Source organism: Oreochromis aureus, linkage group 18 (assembly GCF_013358895.1).
Source record: "Oreochromis aureus strain Israel breed Guangdong linkage group 18, ZZ_aureus, whole genome shotgun sequence".
NCBI lineage: Eukaryota > Metazoa > Chordata > Actinopteri > Cichliformes > Cichlidae > Oreochromis > Oreochromis aureus.
In genome coordinates, this window is record NC_052959.1 from 14,209,272 (window position 1) to 14,226,171 (window position 16,900).

The 16,900-nt window shown below is 41.1% G+C and overlaps 2 protein-coding genes across 23 annotated transcripts in view; both read right to left on the reverse strand.

Moving 5' to 3' along the window:
- Positions 1 to 2,043: 2,043 nt before the first annotated feature.
- LOC116332839 (ras-related protein Rap-2b-like) lies at positions 2,044 to 5,999 on the reverse strand. The gene has a single exon (XM_031755909.2). The coding sequence runs from the start codon at positions 4,975 to 4,977 to the stop codon at positions 4,429 to 4,431; it is 549 nt and encodes a 182-aa protein (XP_031611769.1). The 5' UTR covers positions 4,978 to 5,999; the 3' UTR covers positions 2,044 to 4,428.
- Positions 6,000 to 7,115: 1,116 nt separating this feature from the next.
- The window catches only part of LOC116332822 (muscleblind-like protein 1), a 40,678-nt gene continuing 30,893 nt past the window's right edge, over positions 7,116 to 16,900 (reverse strand). For 6 of the 22 annotated variants that reach the window (XM_039602346.1, XM_039602344.1, XM_039602351.1 and 3 more), the window contains exons 5-12: positions 16,323 to 16,562; positions 15,276 to 15,329; positions 13,884 to 14,037; positions 12,965 to 13,000; positions 12,183 to 12,274; positions 11,746 to 11,790; positions 10,917 to 10,988; positions 7,116 to 10,738 (exon numbers count right to left, since the gene is read on the reverse strand). In XM_039602346.1, the coding sequence (XP_039458280.1) occupies positions 10,932 to 10,988; positions 11,746 to 11,790; positions 12,183 to 12,274; positions 12,965 to 13,000; positions 13,884 to 14,037; positions 15,276 to 15,329; positions 16,323 to 16,562 (678 nt within the window). In that variant the 3' untranslated portion in view covers positions 7,116 to 10,738; positions 10,917 to 10,931. The remainder of the gene's footprint in view (positions 10,739 to 10,916; positions 10,989 to 11,745; positions 11,791 to 12,182; positions 12,275 to 12,964; positions 13,001 to 13,883; positions 14,038 to 15,275; positions 15,330 to 16,322; positions 16,563 to 16,900) is intronic. The other 16 variants (XM_039602350.1, XM_039602354.1, XM_039602352.1 and 13 more) reach the window with 9 other exon arrangements.

Below are 16,900 nucleotides of genomic sequence, written 5' to 3' on the forward strand. Positions count from 1 at the left end.
TAACACCACAAAATCTGCCCATGTTAACTTGTTACTTCATCATCTGAGGTTTTACCATAACCACTGATCAGTGTGTACACAGCATTTTGTTGTAACTGGGATTGGTGCACTTAGTTGGAAGGTGCTTTATATTGTGGTGGAAAGACCCTACAATAATACAAGAAAACCCCAACAATCATATTATCCCCTATGAGCAAGCTTTTTGGCGACAGTGGAAAAGAAAAACTCCCCTTTAACAGGAAGAAGCCTCCAGCAGAACTAGGCTCAGGTAGGGGCGGCCATCTGCCATCCATACACACTGGTCTTTAATTTTGCACATTTACATAACATGTGGAACAATATGACCATGTTGGGTCTGTAAAATATTGGAGCTGTTCTGAGGAAAACTCTTCAACAACTGTACATATGCTGCTTGTTTTATAAGGACTCACAAACTAAGATGACTGTGACCCCTTGGATTCACTTAACATTGTGTACTTATTTTATACAGTGATTTTCAGCTGAAAAGTTAAAACTCCAACTTTTACATAAATGAAAGTGAGTAAAATGTCTGTTTCCATAAGACATATGTAGAAGTATGAAGCTTTTACTTACATACTTTATGTACTCATGACGTCCCTCTAACAGGCCGTGAGGGGCTTTAGCTGGAATATTTTACACATGTGAAAGAAATAAGAGTTAAATATGTGTAAGAAAATCATTTAGTAGTGATGTGAGATATTACATTAAATCAGTCTGACTCTTAACCTTGGCCTGAGTTTTGTGTTGTCCTCTTTTAACATAAAAAAGTGAATATAAAAAAACCTGATGAAACTATTGTCAGGTTGATCTCAGCTGCCATTTTTACAGTAAGTTCACATTCTTTTGTGTTCATGTTCTGATTGGCTGAATTGAGTCATAATGTGTTTTAAAGTTACATTTTTACAGTCATTATTTAAAAAAACATGACCACCACTTATTTATAAATAATCACTGAGATGAACACGAACTGTTCGTAAACTTCAGTAGAACTAGTTACAGGACTGCATTTTGTGAATTATAAGTAAATGCTTTAGTGGCCCAGATTCTGATGACAGAGGCAGCAACAGCAGACAGTATGTATTTTTACAAAAGGGAACATTTTCTTTAAATAGAACCTGAATAGTGCAGGCACATTCTCAAATTTGTTTTGCTAATTTGACCATGAAGCTTTGTGGTTTCTGGACACTTACTACAACAGCTCATTGAGCAGACTGAGAAAGACTTACCAAATGTCAGTCTTCAGCATGTATGGTTGATTTAAGTTGGACACTGACACAAAAAGTGCTCACTGTCTTCCACTTTGCAGTCTGAAGCAGGAAGAGAGGAAACAGCACTCCCCAACTGAGACACTTACAGGAAACCCTGCACAGCTGAAATGAGAGTTTTTAAAACTCTATTTAAATGCGTATGATCCCTTAGTTAAAACACTGACTAGTGGCTGGCATGTAGTCATAGCCCTTTCCACACATCTTACATGGCATTTAGTGCCACATTTACAGAAATATCTAATCAGCCAAACACATTGCAGCATGTTAATGCTTTTTAGAGCACGTCCATCCCTTTATGACCACAGCGTACCCATCTTCTGATCGCTGCTTCCAGCAGGATAACCCACCAGGCCACAAAGCTTAGATCATCTGAAACTGATCTCGTCAACATGACAATGAGCTTGTTGTACTCAAATCGCAACCACTGTCACCAGATCTCAATTCAACAGAGCACCTTTAGGATGTAGCGGAACAAGAGATTCACGATATGGATGTGCAGCCATCAAATCTGCAGCAACTGTGTGATGCTCTCATGTCAACATGGACCATCTCTGAGCAATGGTTCGAGCAGTTTCTTGCCATGAAGAATTAAAGCAGTTCTGAAGGCAAAAGAGGGCTAATCCTAATCCTCGTAAAGTGTACCTAATAAAATATATAATCACACAATATATAAATACAAAGAAAGGTTACAGTTGTTTAACATGGAAAATAATAGTAGGAAAGCTTAAGAGGTGCAGCTAATGATTGTTTATACTGTAAATCAATATTTTATTGATATGTATAAAAATCCAAAAGCACTGAAAAATATGCTTGACAGATTCACTGACATCCTTAAATCACTTGCTTTGTGTGACCAACACAAAGCAACAAAACTGAAAGATCCCATTTGCACATCCCACTGAATCCCACGGACTTTCACTGCGAGTTCCTTTCAAATCGCTGTAAAATTTAAATAAAAGCGCAATGCACTAATTTGCAAATCATTTAAACACTGTTATATGTGCAAATAGTACAAAGACAAGCTCTAAAATGTTGCACATACATATACGTATATATATGTGTGTGTGTGTGTTAGTTAAGGGATAGAAGTGACAAAAAACTGGAAAAGCTGTGCGTTGCTAAAAGACTCTGAGAATCTGGAAAAAAAAAGAAACCTCTGCACGTGCATCAGTGTTGGAAACAATTATTGAATGGCTGTTATTTTCAGGCCCGCAGGAGGCACTGCATTTTAATACAGAACATTCTGCAGCAGAAGCGACATGTTCTGAAATCCATCACCAGTGATTGTGGTAGGAGTATGGATGCCAAACCTGGCCTTGCTTTAGTCCAGACAAAACATCTGGCAGCATATAAAATAATATATGACAAAGTTGGCACTTAACTGCTTAATTCTTATATCAAGCAAGCACGATGAAACATTTTGTCTTCTCTGGTTGCCAAACACTTAAAAGTGTTAAAAAAGAAAAAAAGAAAAAAAAAAGGAGGTGATGCAACACAGTCACAACTTTTTTGCAACCAGCTGGCATCAAATTCCAAGTGGAAAATTATTGTTTTATCCACATAAAAATCAAATTCTGTTTGACTTGTCTTTGCTTTACTTTTAATTTACATTTTTTTTAAATGATTAGCAAATCATAGCATCATGTTCTTATTTACATTTTACAGCTCATCCTATACCCCTTTACGTGCACCACTACACAGTTCATATGTTATCAGTGATTTGTAATTATCAGTTGGTTGCTTATGGATTAATCAACTACCTGTTTCAGCCCTAAAGTTGTTTACAGTGAGAGTCAGATTGAAAACACCCCGAAAGTATAACGCATATACACATCCTCAGCACAGACGGGCACAGCACACAGCGTTACGTAAAATCTGTTTTGTATTACAAGTCTTCCAAACTGACAGCTGGATTGGCAGAATTGTCCAAAGAGAGAAATACAATTATGGTAAGTCAAAGAATATCACATTTTAGAAAGGGAAAAAAAAACAAAACAGCTAGATAATACATACAGACATGGCTTCCATTCACTGAACCAGAATCGCAGTGAGTAAAGTTATTCTGTTGTTCTTCTTGGAGTAGTACCTCAAGAAACGGCCTGAATCTGACCCTTTGGACAGCAGGTCAAGGACAAGCGAAGCTTCCTTACAGTAAATTAGGAAGAAGCGCCTCTCATTCTCAGCACAAGTGAAACTAGACTGTAAATTGAAAACTGCTAGAAAAGTTCTGATTGCCATCATGACGCACTGCAGAGGAAGTAGGGCTCATGAGTTGGCACAGTCACAGATTTCTTAGAAAGGCACTTGACATGGGGTCACGGCGTCCCCCATGCAGCGACAGCAATGCACTAAGGTCCTCGTTTGTGCACACTGGGGAGGGACACCGTCAGCTAAGTGCAAGTTCCACGGTAAATCCACTTTCACGAAACCAGAGACGAGGGGGGGCGGGGAGAAAACAAATAAGAATTTGCTGGCAAAAGAACTCCACCACAGTCCACGGCTTCAGTATTAGCGGGTGGGTCTGTGCCTCTGGGATCACGCTTTACTGTCTGGAGAGATAACGTGACATTGATTTGAGCAACCTGTCAAGGCTTGAGTGGTGACTGATAATTTCATCAGATTTGTAATTTTTTTTTTTAAACACTTTCAGGCCTTCCAAAAAGCCAAAAGACCCTAAAGGTAAACAATCCCATTTAAGCCTAGGGATTTGGTGTAATAGCCCCAAAACACAAGAACAACCAGTCTCCAAGACAGAAGAACCCAGCCCAGAAGATATAAACAGTACAACTGAAAAGAAGAAAAAACACAAAAATAACCAGAAATCACGTGTCTCTTAGGTTTCACAATAAGACATCCCCACTGAGGCACATTTCCAGAGAAGTGTCATATACAAAGCTATAAAAAAATCCCCAAACATTCAAGTACTTTGTCATGTAAACACTTTTCCAGAATATGATACATATTTGATTGTTGTCGTGGATTTTGTGTGTGTGTCTGTGTGTGTTTGTGTGCAACAATAAGACAACAGTGTGAGGAGAGAGAATACGTTTGCAAAAACAAAACAAAAAAGAAAGCCTGCAGGACAACTTTGAAAGCTCAAACAGCCCGGATGCACAGTTTCTGTTTGTTTGTTTGTCTTTTAGAGCACGACACATGAACAGCACTTGTCTCCACCGCTGGGGACATTTGTATAGTTCATCTGTCTGACTATCTCTGCAAACAGTTCGTCGACTGATCCTTTATTTTTGGCTGAAGTTTCCATAAACGGGCAGTTCCACTCTTGGGCCAGAGCCTTGCCCTCCCCGGAAGACACCTCTCTCTCCCCCTCCAGGTCCACCTTGTTTCCCACCAGGATCATGGGCACCCTCTCGTACCTCTTCACCCGGATGATCTGGTCTCTCATGGGCTTGATGTCCTGAAAGCTCTGCTGGTTCACCAGGCTGTAGACCAGAATAAAGCCCTGGCCGTTCTTGATGTACAGGTCTCGCATGGAGGCGAACTGCTCGGTCCCCGCCGTGTCCAGGATCTCCAGCACCGACGGGGACGAGTCCACCTCGATCTCCTTCCTGTAGAAATCCTCTATGGTGGGGTCGTACTTTTCGATGAAGGAGCCCGTCACGAACTGGACCGTGAGCGCGGATTTGCCGACTCCGCCCGACCCCAAAACAACCACTTTGTACTCCCTCATGGCCGCGGAGAGGTATATGTATATATATTCTTAAAAAAGAAAAGGCAGACACCTCCTTTTCCGCGACGAAGCCTCCTCTCTCTGCCACCCGCTGGCCAGCCCCGATGTTTTCAAGCCGAGCAGGCTGAGAAGGCTGCCCTCTGGCTCGGATAGGACTCAAATCCCACGCCGGCAAATCGCCCTCTCGTGCGCTGTAAGGGCCGCGGAGCACGGATCCGGGGAGAATGGCCGCTCCTGGGCATCAGCGGGCTCAATTAAGACACATTTTTGATAGCGCTGTATTGTGCAACGGCAGCCGTGAAGCGTGATCGCTTCACTGCTCTTGCATGGCGTTTCCTGCCCACATCCTGAGCAGCGTCAAAAGCCGAGGCTTCAGTTCCGTTTTCTTAAAGGAGCCGACACCCTTCAGTCACAGCAATCAGATGACCAGACAGAGCGATACTGCAGGCGTATGCACGTCTGTGGCCTGATCGGCGTGACCTCTGCCCTCATATTCATATTCACGGTCACTGCTCGCAACTGTAGACTCTGTAATTATGTGTCTGGTAATGGGATTATCCAGTTAGTCGGTAATCGGTGCGCATATGTCAGTGTGCGCCATGTGCGCCACATGGGCATAGATACATAGTTAACTGATCACAAAGGAAATCCAGTAGCTTGCAAAGCACGAAACCTGAAACATAACAGGGCAGCTGGCCCAGGGTGTTTGCATTGTATGCTTTGTGTGTTAAGTGTAGGTATTGCAAAGGGTGTAATTATACACCAACAAGCTGTATGCACAATGCAAGAGTTGTAACCACTTTGCATAGTTTATAGGGAAACGCTGGCACTGTAATCACACAAAGCTCTACTAAAATAAAATGTCAATCCGCATATGCATGGGGCTGCTAATGTGCTGCAATCACAGTTATGCTGAAAAGTCAGTGTCTTTGTGTCCCCGCCCATTCTGTGATGCACTGCAGAGCTTTGTGGCTTTTCTGTGCACTTTAAACTTCCCACATTTGCTTCCAGTGCTGTTTAAATAAATGCAAATGCAGGTGAATTATGGGTCATTTGTTGTTCCTCATCAGCTGCTATAACCTGAAAAGATCACGTCATGAGGATGTACGGCCATAGGAAGTACAAATCACACAACACTGTTTTTAAAGCCTAAATCAACATAAATAAGACACATATGTTCAGATAGAAACCCTTAGACTGTCCACAGTTACATAAAAAAAAAACCCTTGCTCTCTGCTGGGGAGCTTATGTAATGTGAAACTGTTTTGGGCTCCTATTGGTACCAGTTCCTCCTGCTGTCTGCCTCTGAGTGTACAATGACCCTTGGACAAATTCAGGGAACACCGACTTACACGCTGGCTAAAGTAGTGCAGGTCTTAGTGGGGTTTCCTGGATAATTTGCACAGAAACCAAAAAACTGATACCTCTTATCCACCAATAAGGTGTCTGTGAGCTCAAAGTTGGAACCTCTGGCTGCATCAGTGGCTAAGGGGCTACTACAAGTCCACCATTGATAGATAGATGGAGCTCACAGAACCTATCCACATCCAACTTCCCCCATTTGCTTTCAAACCTGTCCAAATGCAGGCTACTTCTTTAGAAAGGCTCAGAGGAAGCAGGAAAGCTGTGCACCAGCTCTGTTGGAGCTGCAAGGTATCTGACATGCGGAACGCAGCAGGGCTAACTATGGTGAGATTTAAATTATAAAGTGTGCAAACATCTTCCTGTTAGGTGCTCGTGGCGTGCAATTTACACACACTCACTCTCCCTAGGAAGGGAACTACATGCACTAGGAAGCACAGGTCTTTATGTGAGATTATATAGGCGTCATTCAAAAGCACCACTATCATTTCTGACCCAGATAATACACGCAATCTCATGAAAATCGCCGTGAGCACAATTAATGTAACCTTCAACATGTCATATATTGCTCTCCACGGAGCTGCTCCAGAATTGTTATCTTGATGGCCCCGAACCCTTGAGGAGAAGACAGCTGTAATGACTATAAGCTGTCCTCTTCACCTAAGAAATCCCTGTTAAAAATTAAATCGGATGATGAGGTGATTTGATTTTGCATCACTTGAAATTTCCACCTTTGTGGCATTCACTCACATCGATGCAGAGAACCACACGGACGGTTTGCGTGAGCAAATCAAATATTGTTTTATTCAGATTTTTTTTTTCATCCATACAGCAAGAGTCAATTAACAATAAAATGTGCATAAACAAATATGAAGACAGAATAGTACATTATTGTGTGGCAACTGTTAGCAAATACATAACTGGGTGGGTGCACTTACAAGTAAAAAGCAGTCAAAGCGTACATGTGCGCCCAGCAGGGAAGCGAGACCTCAGTTGCAGCCCGAAGCCTGAATGTGTGGTTTGGAGAAAATGGTGCTTTGGTTCTGTAGCAACTATACAAAGCAGCCTCGAGTCAGAAACACGTCTGATGTTGTCTGGCGACTGTTACATTCATTTTTTTAAAGACTAAATTTGCCAATAAGCATTTGGTGTGATGAGCCTTCACCTGCTGAGTGCACAGCTATAAGAGCAGGAACAACTGCCCCGTGAGTCAGCGTGGACTGTAATTATACGGCTATGAGAATGTATCCGGGGGGTGGATGAGTGCTAATGTTTTCTCATTCTTTAAATAACAAGTTTGCTTGGAAAATATTTTATTTTAATCACACAAGAGTAAGATGACTTGTTCTAAAGTATCACTTCTTCCCACTGTGGATGTTATCTACTGCATGGATAATTTGAAAAACAAAGAACAAATGTTGTGTATTCTGTAGTCTGAAGGTGTAATCTTATTACCTTACATATCTATCTTTTGTTTACGTGTTTGTACTTTTACATGCAGTCAAATCAAACTATAATAGAATACACATTTTTGACAGGTTCATGTATCAACTGTACCATGGGAGCAGCAATACTGCGTGACCAAGTCCAACAAATGGTTTATGGATATTACTGGATATGTCATCCTACAAGAGGGGTGGAGTTAGCATGACATGGGGATATCTACTCCCCTACAACATTCCCTGGCAATACTAGCCACTTATAAAATAAGACAAAAAGCGCATAGCTTTCTCTGAATGCATTGGCCAAGAAACTAGTGCCCTTCTTTGCAAGCATTTTTTTTCTTTTAGCTGGTCTTCTAATTTAAGAATTTAAATTAATCTAACAAAATTCCTTATAATTATAGATCTTTTTTTATTCAAAATAATATCTCAATATGATACACATTTTTTTCTCTGTTCATTTGACTATATACAGAAGTGCAAAAAGACAACCTTCGTCCCTTAGGTTCGAACTCATAATCTGCAGCATTTCTGATTCCTCTGGAAAACAGACGCCTCTGCTTCCTCGCTCCTAATCCCGCTATCTACCGAACATCCGAACACCCGTCAAATCTCAATGCTCGTTTTGGCCTGACATTCAGGGCAAACTTAAGAAATATTCAAACAAAAACAAAATTACATATCTCTTTGAAATGGATACAGTAGAAAATAATTTTTACTCTAAAACATGGACAGTCTGAATTTCAGTACAATATAGTATTTTCAAACATGATCTCGACATGTTACAAGGAAAAATTTAAGTTGGTTAAAATAGTTTTTTGTGTGTGTGTTTGATTTTTTTGTTGTTTTTTTTCTTGTTAAACTCAGAGACCGCTGCTGTGCAGCAAATCAATTGATCTCGTTCCTCGTATCAAAAAGTCTTCTCATCAACAACAACAACAAAAAAATTAACTGACAATGTAACACAACTGAAAAAGACATCCAGCTATATGAATGAAGTGAATATTTAAAACTAACACATTATCATTTATATGGTTTGAAAAAAGTTATGAATGTCATACTACCTCAACATCTACAACGGCTATATCAATGTTGTCAAGTAATATATAGTAAGGCAAAAACAAAACAACAAAAAAAAAAAGAAAAATAATCTAAACCTACATACATCAAATAGATTCAAATTCTTAAGTAGTACATAACACATAAGTTCGATGAAATTTAAGAGAGTAATTGTTATTGTTACAGAGAGAGAAAAAAAGATCATAAGCGGCATGTGAGAGAACTATAAAACATCATTGGTGTTCTTTACCTGCATGGTGATTGAGAGTACATTTGATTGGGCGAGGACCCATTAACTGTAATCTAAGGCTTTGTTAGGTACATTACAATCGGTAAAGACACGCTGCTGTGAAAAACATAAACCAAGACACATGAATGAAAGATGATAAATCTTTTTCCTTAATTGTTTCAGCCTCTGCAGAGATGTCTCTGTATTCACCCACTGTGGATACGTTTGAGAGAAAAAAAACGAACTGTGCTTTGGTTTCCATAGTCAGATCTATGCGTGGATGAAAACCTTTGTGTTTTTGCATGAGATACAAGGCAAACGTTTGAACGTGTTGTACTTCCTCAGAAAATCAAAAATGAAAGTTCACTTGGGATGGGATGTGAAATTAAAATATGGCGACTGGACAAATAATCGTTCAAGTGCACATGTGGTTTAAATGACCTACTAGACCTTTGGGCTTGTTGTTTAAAGTTCGCATCCACACATGGCTCAACAGTGCTTCTTGGGAGACACAGTTTAAGAGCTGCTCCTCTTTACAAGAGGGGGAAACACGGTAACGCAATGTCAATTGAAGCTACACCCTCTACTTTGCCAGGCTTTAGAGTCAATGGACTTAATTCCAAGAAGGAAAAACAACACTAGTCTATGAAAAAGAGGTATGACAAACTTTAGAAAAACCCTCCATTACTGATTCTAAACAAACAAAAAGGAACAAAAAAAATATCAAATACCAAACAAATTGATTTGGCAAGAAACCCACTTCTAAAACTGATTAATTTGAGAAAAGAAAAAGTTAAAAAACACTCACAATGGAGATTTTTAAAAACAAAACAATACAAAAAAAGGAAAAAAAAGAGCCATACAAAACTTTTACCTTCGGTAAACAAATAACACTGCTGAGATAACACTCTGGTTTTAGCTGTATGGCCTTTATAGCACATAACGAGGTGAGAAAAGCTAGTCTGGCTGTGCTTTCAAGGTACACAGGTATGTTGGTTTACCCAGAACATTCATATGTCCAAGACCCTCATGTCAACATCTAGTTTCACTAGTAGCTGTAAAAACACAATACTGTACATGCCTAATTCATTTGGTGAATAAAATCCTGTTAAAATCATTGTGCCTTTCAGATTTCAATTCAAATTCAAGGTGCATGTTTGCATTACTCTTGTAAACGCTGAAATATGGCTATCAATTAAAAAAATAAAAATAAACTAATAATAATAAAGCAGAACAAATAAAAAAGGAAAGGAAATCTTGGTCTACTATTGTACCAGCACTTGATGTCGTCTCATGTAACAATGCTCTTGACCTTCTGTGCATGCGGTAATAATAATAATAACTAGAAGAAACTGAGTGCTATGATTCAATCCGACACAGAGGTATCATGTGAACGTTTCCCCCGCCAAGGGGGGGAGAGAGACACGCCGACCCTGGCACCAAGATATGCTCTTCTCTCAGCTGGATGTTGAATTTGACAGCAAATTCTTCTTGACATTGATATGTGGGAAGATGGCACAGATCATGTGTTGTACCCTTGATGTTTTCACGTGTGATGAGACGTGGCAGACCCTCCTTGTCCCACTGCTTGACATTCTGAAGGTTATGTACATAAAGGCTGAACTCTTTTGTTTTTGGCTTGGACGGTGCCAGCACACATTCATTTGATCTGCAAGAGACGGTGGATTTAGCTTAAATCAAACTGATGGTAAAGTGTGGTTAGAAGCACTGTGTGCATACAAATTCAGGGAAACTTGAAGCAGATAATATGAGTCACACAAATGGAGAAAAAAACCAAACAACTTGTGATGAATAGAGAGAATGTGAGGGTTGAAATAGGAACTCACTGTTCTTGAGAGGAACTACATCTGAGTCAAGTACTTGTGACTACTCAGATGATCTGCAGATATTATTGGAATCTGGGGATAGAAAACAGACAAGAGATCAAATGAAGGATGCTGACGCGAAAACAGACAAAGCTGACGCTGGCCGACGCAAATAAGTACAGATCAACACATTTTAACATCATCTCCTCGCATTAAGATGAAGTTATTGCTGGAAAAAATAAAGAGACAAAAATGACAAGCTGGGGGAAAAAAAAGCAATTTGGCTACAGTTGTGGCACAACTGATGCAGACACTTCTGGATAGCAGGGAGAGAGGAGGGTTGAAAGGAAGGGAGACACGAGGTGGGAGTTTGGGGCGGGGCAGGTGGATGGGAAACTGTCAGTAAGGTGGCTTCCCCCATGCAAATCTAAGTCCTCCATGTTGTTGACCTGCACGCCTCGATAAAATGCATAAAACTAGTCCAGGATGAAGAACAGCTGCATAATGATTCATCTCGACTGTTCATCAGTCCTGTTTAATGGAAACCTACGATTATGCAATGCAGCTTGCTGCTTACAAAAAAACGCCTCCAACAGAACTGAAATTAAACACGCAGCAAGTCATCTTACAGACTGATTTTATCACTTTTTTTCTGACAATAATAATGAGTATGTCCAGCTTTTTAACACAAAGAATATGGTAAAGCTTTGCTTTACGTGCTGGAAGAAGCAGCAGAAAAAAAAGAGAGGGAAAAAAAAAGCAAAGCACCAAAGGGCACAGATAGCGACTATTGCACAAGCTGTGCAAATGGCTCTAAAAATGTGGGAAAAAAACACTGCCTCATACATACCAATTGCATGTATTCGTTGGAAGTCAACTTTGATAAGGAAGAGTCCTCAAAATGGGAAAGGACAAAAATCGAGGTTACAATGAGGACACACATTAGGATACAATACAGAATGTTTTTGTTGTTGTTGATGTTGTTTTTGTTTGCTCTTTTTAAACACAGGTATGTAATCTAAGAAAAGAAGTTATAGTTAAAGTGGACAAGTACTACTAGTTTATAGCACTGCTTGTGTTCACAAAACTTTATGTTGGACTGTAGTGTAGGCCAACAAGAGGGAGTACTGCTGTTTACCCAACCCTTGCATTAACACACAAGCATTCCCAGATTATCCATGTGCACTGAGATAGATAGACCGATAGATAGAGAGAGAGAGAGAGAGAGAGAGAGAGAGAGAGAGAGAGAGAGAGAGAGAGAGAGACTGAGGAGGTAGAGGTGCAAACCTGATTGGTGGAGGCAGTTGCGAAGGGAACGCTTGTGGCAGATGTGGTGGCTGCAGACACAGCGGCTGGATTACCACCGTGCATCATGGGAACTTTTTTGGAGGGAAAATCATGTAAGCAAAAAATATACAGGAGGAGCAGTGTAGCCACATACACACCAGGCAAATGAGGGAAGGAGAAGGAGAGAGAGAGGAGGTCAGAGAGGGGTTCGATTTAACTGGTTCCCTTTCTTCCCTCTGCCAGCACTGATAAGGATCAAACAGTCTGAGATCGCAGTCTGGCAGCAGCAACTTACTTCCATATTTGTGTGTAATAATAGTAAACTGCTGCTGCTGCTGTACTCTTCCAGTAAAGAAAACAAAAACTAGAATGTGGCAGAGGGAGACAAAGGTCACCACTCTAACAAACCCCCCTCAGTTTTGTTTAATGTTTTCAAAGGGTTTCTACAGGTGTCAGGTTAAACCAGCCAAAAGCCAAGTTTAGAACGAGCATGAGGACAAGTGTGGTCGAGCAATATATACGGCAGAGAGGTCAAAATAACGAAGCTCAGTTAAACCATGAGGATGTTTTTATACATGTAATAAACAACATTTATATAAAACATTATTTGCCTTTGCCTCAAATCACAAAAGGTTTCCTCACGTAACCAAAAGAGTGACTCTCGGGTCACCAAACAAAAATGATTACAAATTGTCTATGAACACAACAAAGTACATTTCACTAAAACTGCGACTCAAAGACATGAAGTTACAAACAACTAAAGAAGGAAAGCCGGGACCTACCAACGCTGGCTGCAGGTGTCATGCACAATATTGAGCCTGTCCATCATGCAGTGCAACAGGAAGTGGATTGGATAGGGAAGAGAAATCAAAACAGCCCATCACAAGGTTCGTTAGAGTGAAGGGAGAGATAACGTGGGGGAAAAAAAAGGTTAATATCTCTTGGACACAGACATCAGTGATTGGAAAAGGCGAAGAGGTGAACTCATCATCAGAAAACCAGTTAATTAAGTGAATCTACAGTTTCATCTTTGGTGTGAATGACAGAGTGAGAGCAGGGCTATGAGTGTAACTACTGAGCATTAAACATTACGTACATACTCTAAAAAGAAGTGAGAGGAACAGCAGATGTGTGCAGAAGCCAGACTCTTCAAACTGCTGTTTGTTACCAGATACCATTACCCAGCCCCATTCATCCCAGCCCAAGCTGAAGCCCCTCATCGAAATATGAGTGATCAAACCGTGAAAAGTCTAACAACCTACTAAAAAAACAACTAAACTAATACAAATTATTTGGATTACTAGTATTCATACCTATCATCCTGGGCCTGCATTTAATATGGGGTGAAGGTAGCTATAAAGAATTATATTAAGGCAATTAGTTGACAGATTGAAATAGTGACCCATTCTAATACCTACTGGCCATGCAAAGCCGGACAAAGCATAAAGCACATTTTTTCAAAGCTCTCTTTTAACACTGAAATACACACATGCAATCCCTGCAAGCCTAGATTAAAATCTAGAGTTATCGATTGCCTATTTATTTTTTTTATTTCCCTCTTTATAAAAGAAAACCAAAATCTGCTCTGTACTGCAATATGCCACTCTGTCCGACCCCAGCCAAGCAGGAGCCAGGTTAGACTGATCCAGGCATCCACTCAGTTGGTAAGAGCACTCGTGGTAGTCGCTTTGGGAGCCATACCTGATGGGAGGAAAGCAGCCTGCTGCTGAAACTGCATGCTGGCCAGGGCCTGTTGGTACTGGAGCATGCCGGTGTTAAACATGGCAGAGGCCCCGTTGGCCTTCTCCAGGGCTGCCCGCTTTGGCAGGGGAGCCATGACACTAGGGGCGATGCCCTGCCCATCCAGAAGGAGGGAGGTCAGTGAAAAGGAAAATAAAATAGCCAGAGAGAGACAGAGGTAAAAAAAAAAAAAAAATAAGAAAGAAAGAGAGAGAGAGAGAGAAAGAGAGAGAGAGAGGGTGTGTTGAAAGAGGCAAAAACAGGAAAGAAAACAAAAGAAGGTACATACGTTAGAGGACATCCGAGGAGCACTGTCACAACATCCTTGTGTGTACAACAATAACAATATCATCATATCATCAGTAGCAAGCAAGCAGCAGTCTGACACAAGTACTACACAAGCAGGAGCATGGTGCCTACTGGAGCTACTAGCTAACAAGCATTCATATGTTCATTACATTGGATTGTTAACTCTGCAGTCTTAAGGCTGACTAAATGCAACATAAGCAAGCATTAACTATTAAAACAATAGGGCTGCTAACAAGTGGTGTAACAGGTAAGAAGCACAGAGAAAAGGGAGGCTGCACTGCTAGCTCCATGATAAACTGTGTAAGCATGTTTAAGTGATGGTTCACTCGCAGACAAAAACGTCAAAAATGGTCTTAGGCCAAGGGACGTAACTCAGAAAGCGGATCCCTGCTGTTTAAAAACCATGAGCGCTCTCGCGTGCGGGCTTCATCTTGGCTTGAGGCCATTCTTGAGGTCTGAATATCCGTGACAACATTTGGTGATGGAGTGAACTATCATTTGAACTGTAATAATCTGTTACGGTGGGATCACTCCTGTATGGTTTTAAAGGCTTTCCCTCTTAGCCCGCCCCCACCACCACCACCACCACCCCCACCCCCACCCTTATCCATCTGACATGCACTAGCGAGACAGACATGCACACATTTGATTGAGCTGCTCCACAACACTGAACACTGACTTAAGACGTTACACTGAAGCCATGCCACCGTTTATAGAAATTCTACTTCCTTAGCCCTCACTGACTGTTGTTAGAAAAGCTACAGGTGATGAACTGATTGTGGCTCCGAGAAAAATGACACATTTAGACTTGGTGCTTGAGGTGATCTCTACAAGAAGAAAAGCTGTTTTCGATGTGACCGTTGTTTTTTTTGTAACCCCGGAAAGCCACAATCACTTTATCACAGCCAATCATGACAGATCAACAAGAGGAAAAGACAGACATTGCACTGAGACAACGACAACAGAAATAGCTAGGTATCATTGGTTAAAACACTGCTCTACACAAAGCCACATGCCAAGCTAAAAGGTGAAAGGTCATAGTACCAGGTCAAAGGTTGCGTCGAGGGGTCGCTTCAGTGATTTGACAGCCGACTGAGTCTTAATTAGCAGGCAGCGAGCACATGATGGCAATGGGCCAATGGGGTTCAAGCGCATTAACATAAACCAGCAAGCAGAGGTGCATCATGGGGGCAGCAGTGCAGTTTGGGTATAGGTGAGAAAAACAAAAACAAATAAAAAAACAAATCATTGGAATGCAAATATACAAGGGGATAACAGGACTAAGGCATGCACAGTGTGGACACTAGCTCTACTGCTCGACAGTTAAATGATCATCAGGAATCGATGACAGCTACTCATCTACATTAGTCATTGTCACACAGAGATGGATGAATATAGCGAGGAGAAAAATTATTCAACCATTACTGTAAGCGATTCTCAGTGACTGAACAGGAAATCATATGGAAGCACATATTCACAGGTTTCCATTTCACTGTGCACATCATAGTCAGGTTCACATTGCAACGGTTCACCCCGAGCTTTCTGTTTCGCTACGTCAATAAAAGCATGTAGAAAACACTTTGATCAGCACGCACTATTATTCACCCGTGCTGTTACTGTAAGACAGGACTGAAAGCACAATGAATCCTTTATAATAATGTCAAGAGGAAGAGAAGTTATAGGTAAGGAAGCACAGAAACAATGGAGTCACAATTAAGGCCAGGCCATCAGAGACAGAGAGAGAGGGGAACTGGACTCTCTACTCGTGTTCTGCGATGATAGAAAAAAGGAACAACAATCAAAAAAAAAGGCTTAGCATGGGAATAACGAAGCTACTAATGCACTATTGTCCGATCCTTCTTCTTATCATCCGGATATGAGCAGGTTTTAGCTACATGAACATGCAGACCTTTAAAGTTGGCCTGGCAAAAGCAGAACTGAAAACGCTACATTATACCAACCAGGAAGGTAAAGCAAGTTGAGTATGAAACACAGAACACATCTGCTCTACAGTCGCTAACCCTAGCGTAAATATAAAGCCTGTTGTGTGGGTTGTAAATGAGTGTGCGCACGCTTCTGCAGACTGCTCACCATGGCTGCGGCGGCTGTGGCCTGGTTCACCTGGTGCTGGGCAGCCTTTATTTTGGCCTGCAGGTGAGCCGGCGGGTGGAAGTACTTGCACTTTTCTCGGGAGCACCGACCCTTGATGTAGTCCATGCATACAGTGACGGTGTTGTCGTTGGTGTCGATCATAGTGCTGTCTGCGGGGTGAGCGAAGCGACAGTCGTTCTCCCCCCGAGAGCAGTTGCCCCTTTGATACTCCCGACAGACCTACAGACAAATGGGATGAGGTGAATGATAACATGCAGGCTCCATGTCCAAATTCAGCACCGCATGAGAACAGTTTGTGCAGAATATTTACACGAGATTTCTTTATTTCTTTTTAATTTAACCCGTATTTAACCAGGAAAAAGAAAAATAAGACCTTTGAGATAAAAAATCTCTTTTATAAGAGTGTCCCAGCTAAGAAAAGGCTCAGTCCAATAATAAGTCGCATAAATAACTAACACACACACACACACATCTGTCAAATCCACCCAGGCAAAAACTACAACTAAAACACAAAAACAACCAAAATCTATCAAGTTCACTGTCAATAAAAATGACGA

Excerpts from the sequence above, each read along its gene's own strand:
- LOC116332839 (XM_031755909.2), bottom strand. The coding sequence starts at position 4,977 with ATGAGGGAGTACAAAGTGGTTGTTTTGGGGTCGGGCGGAGTCGGCAAA.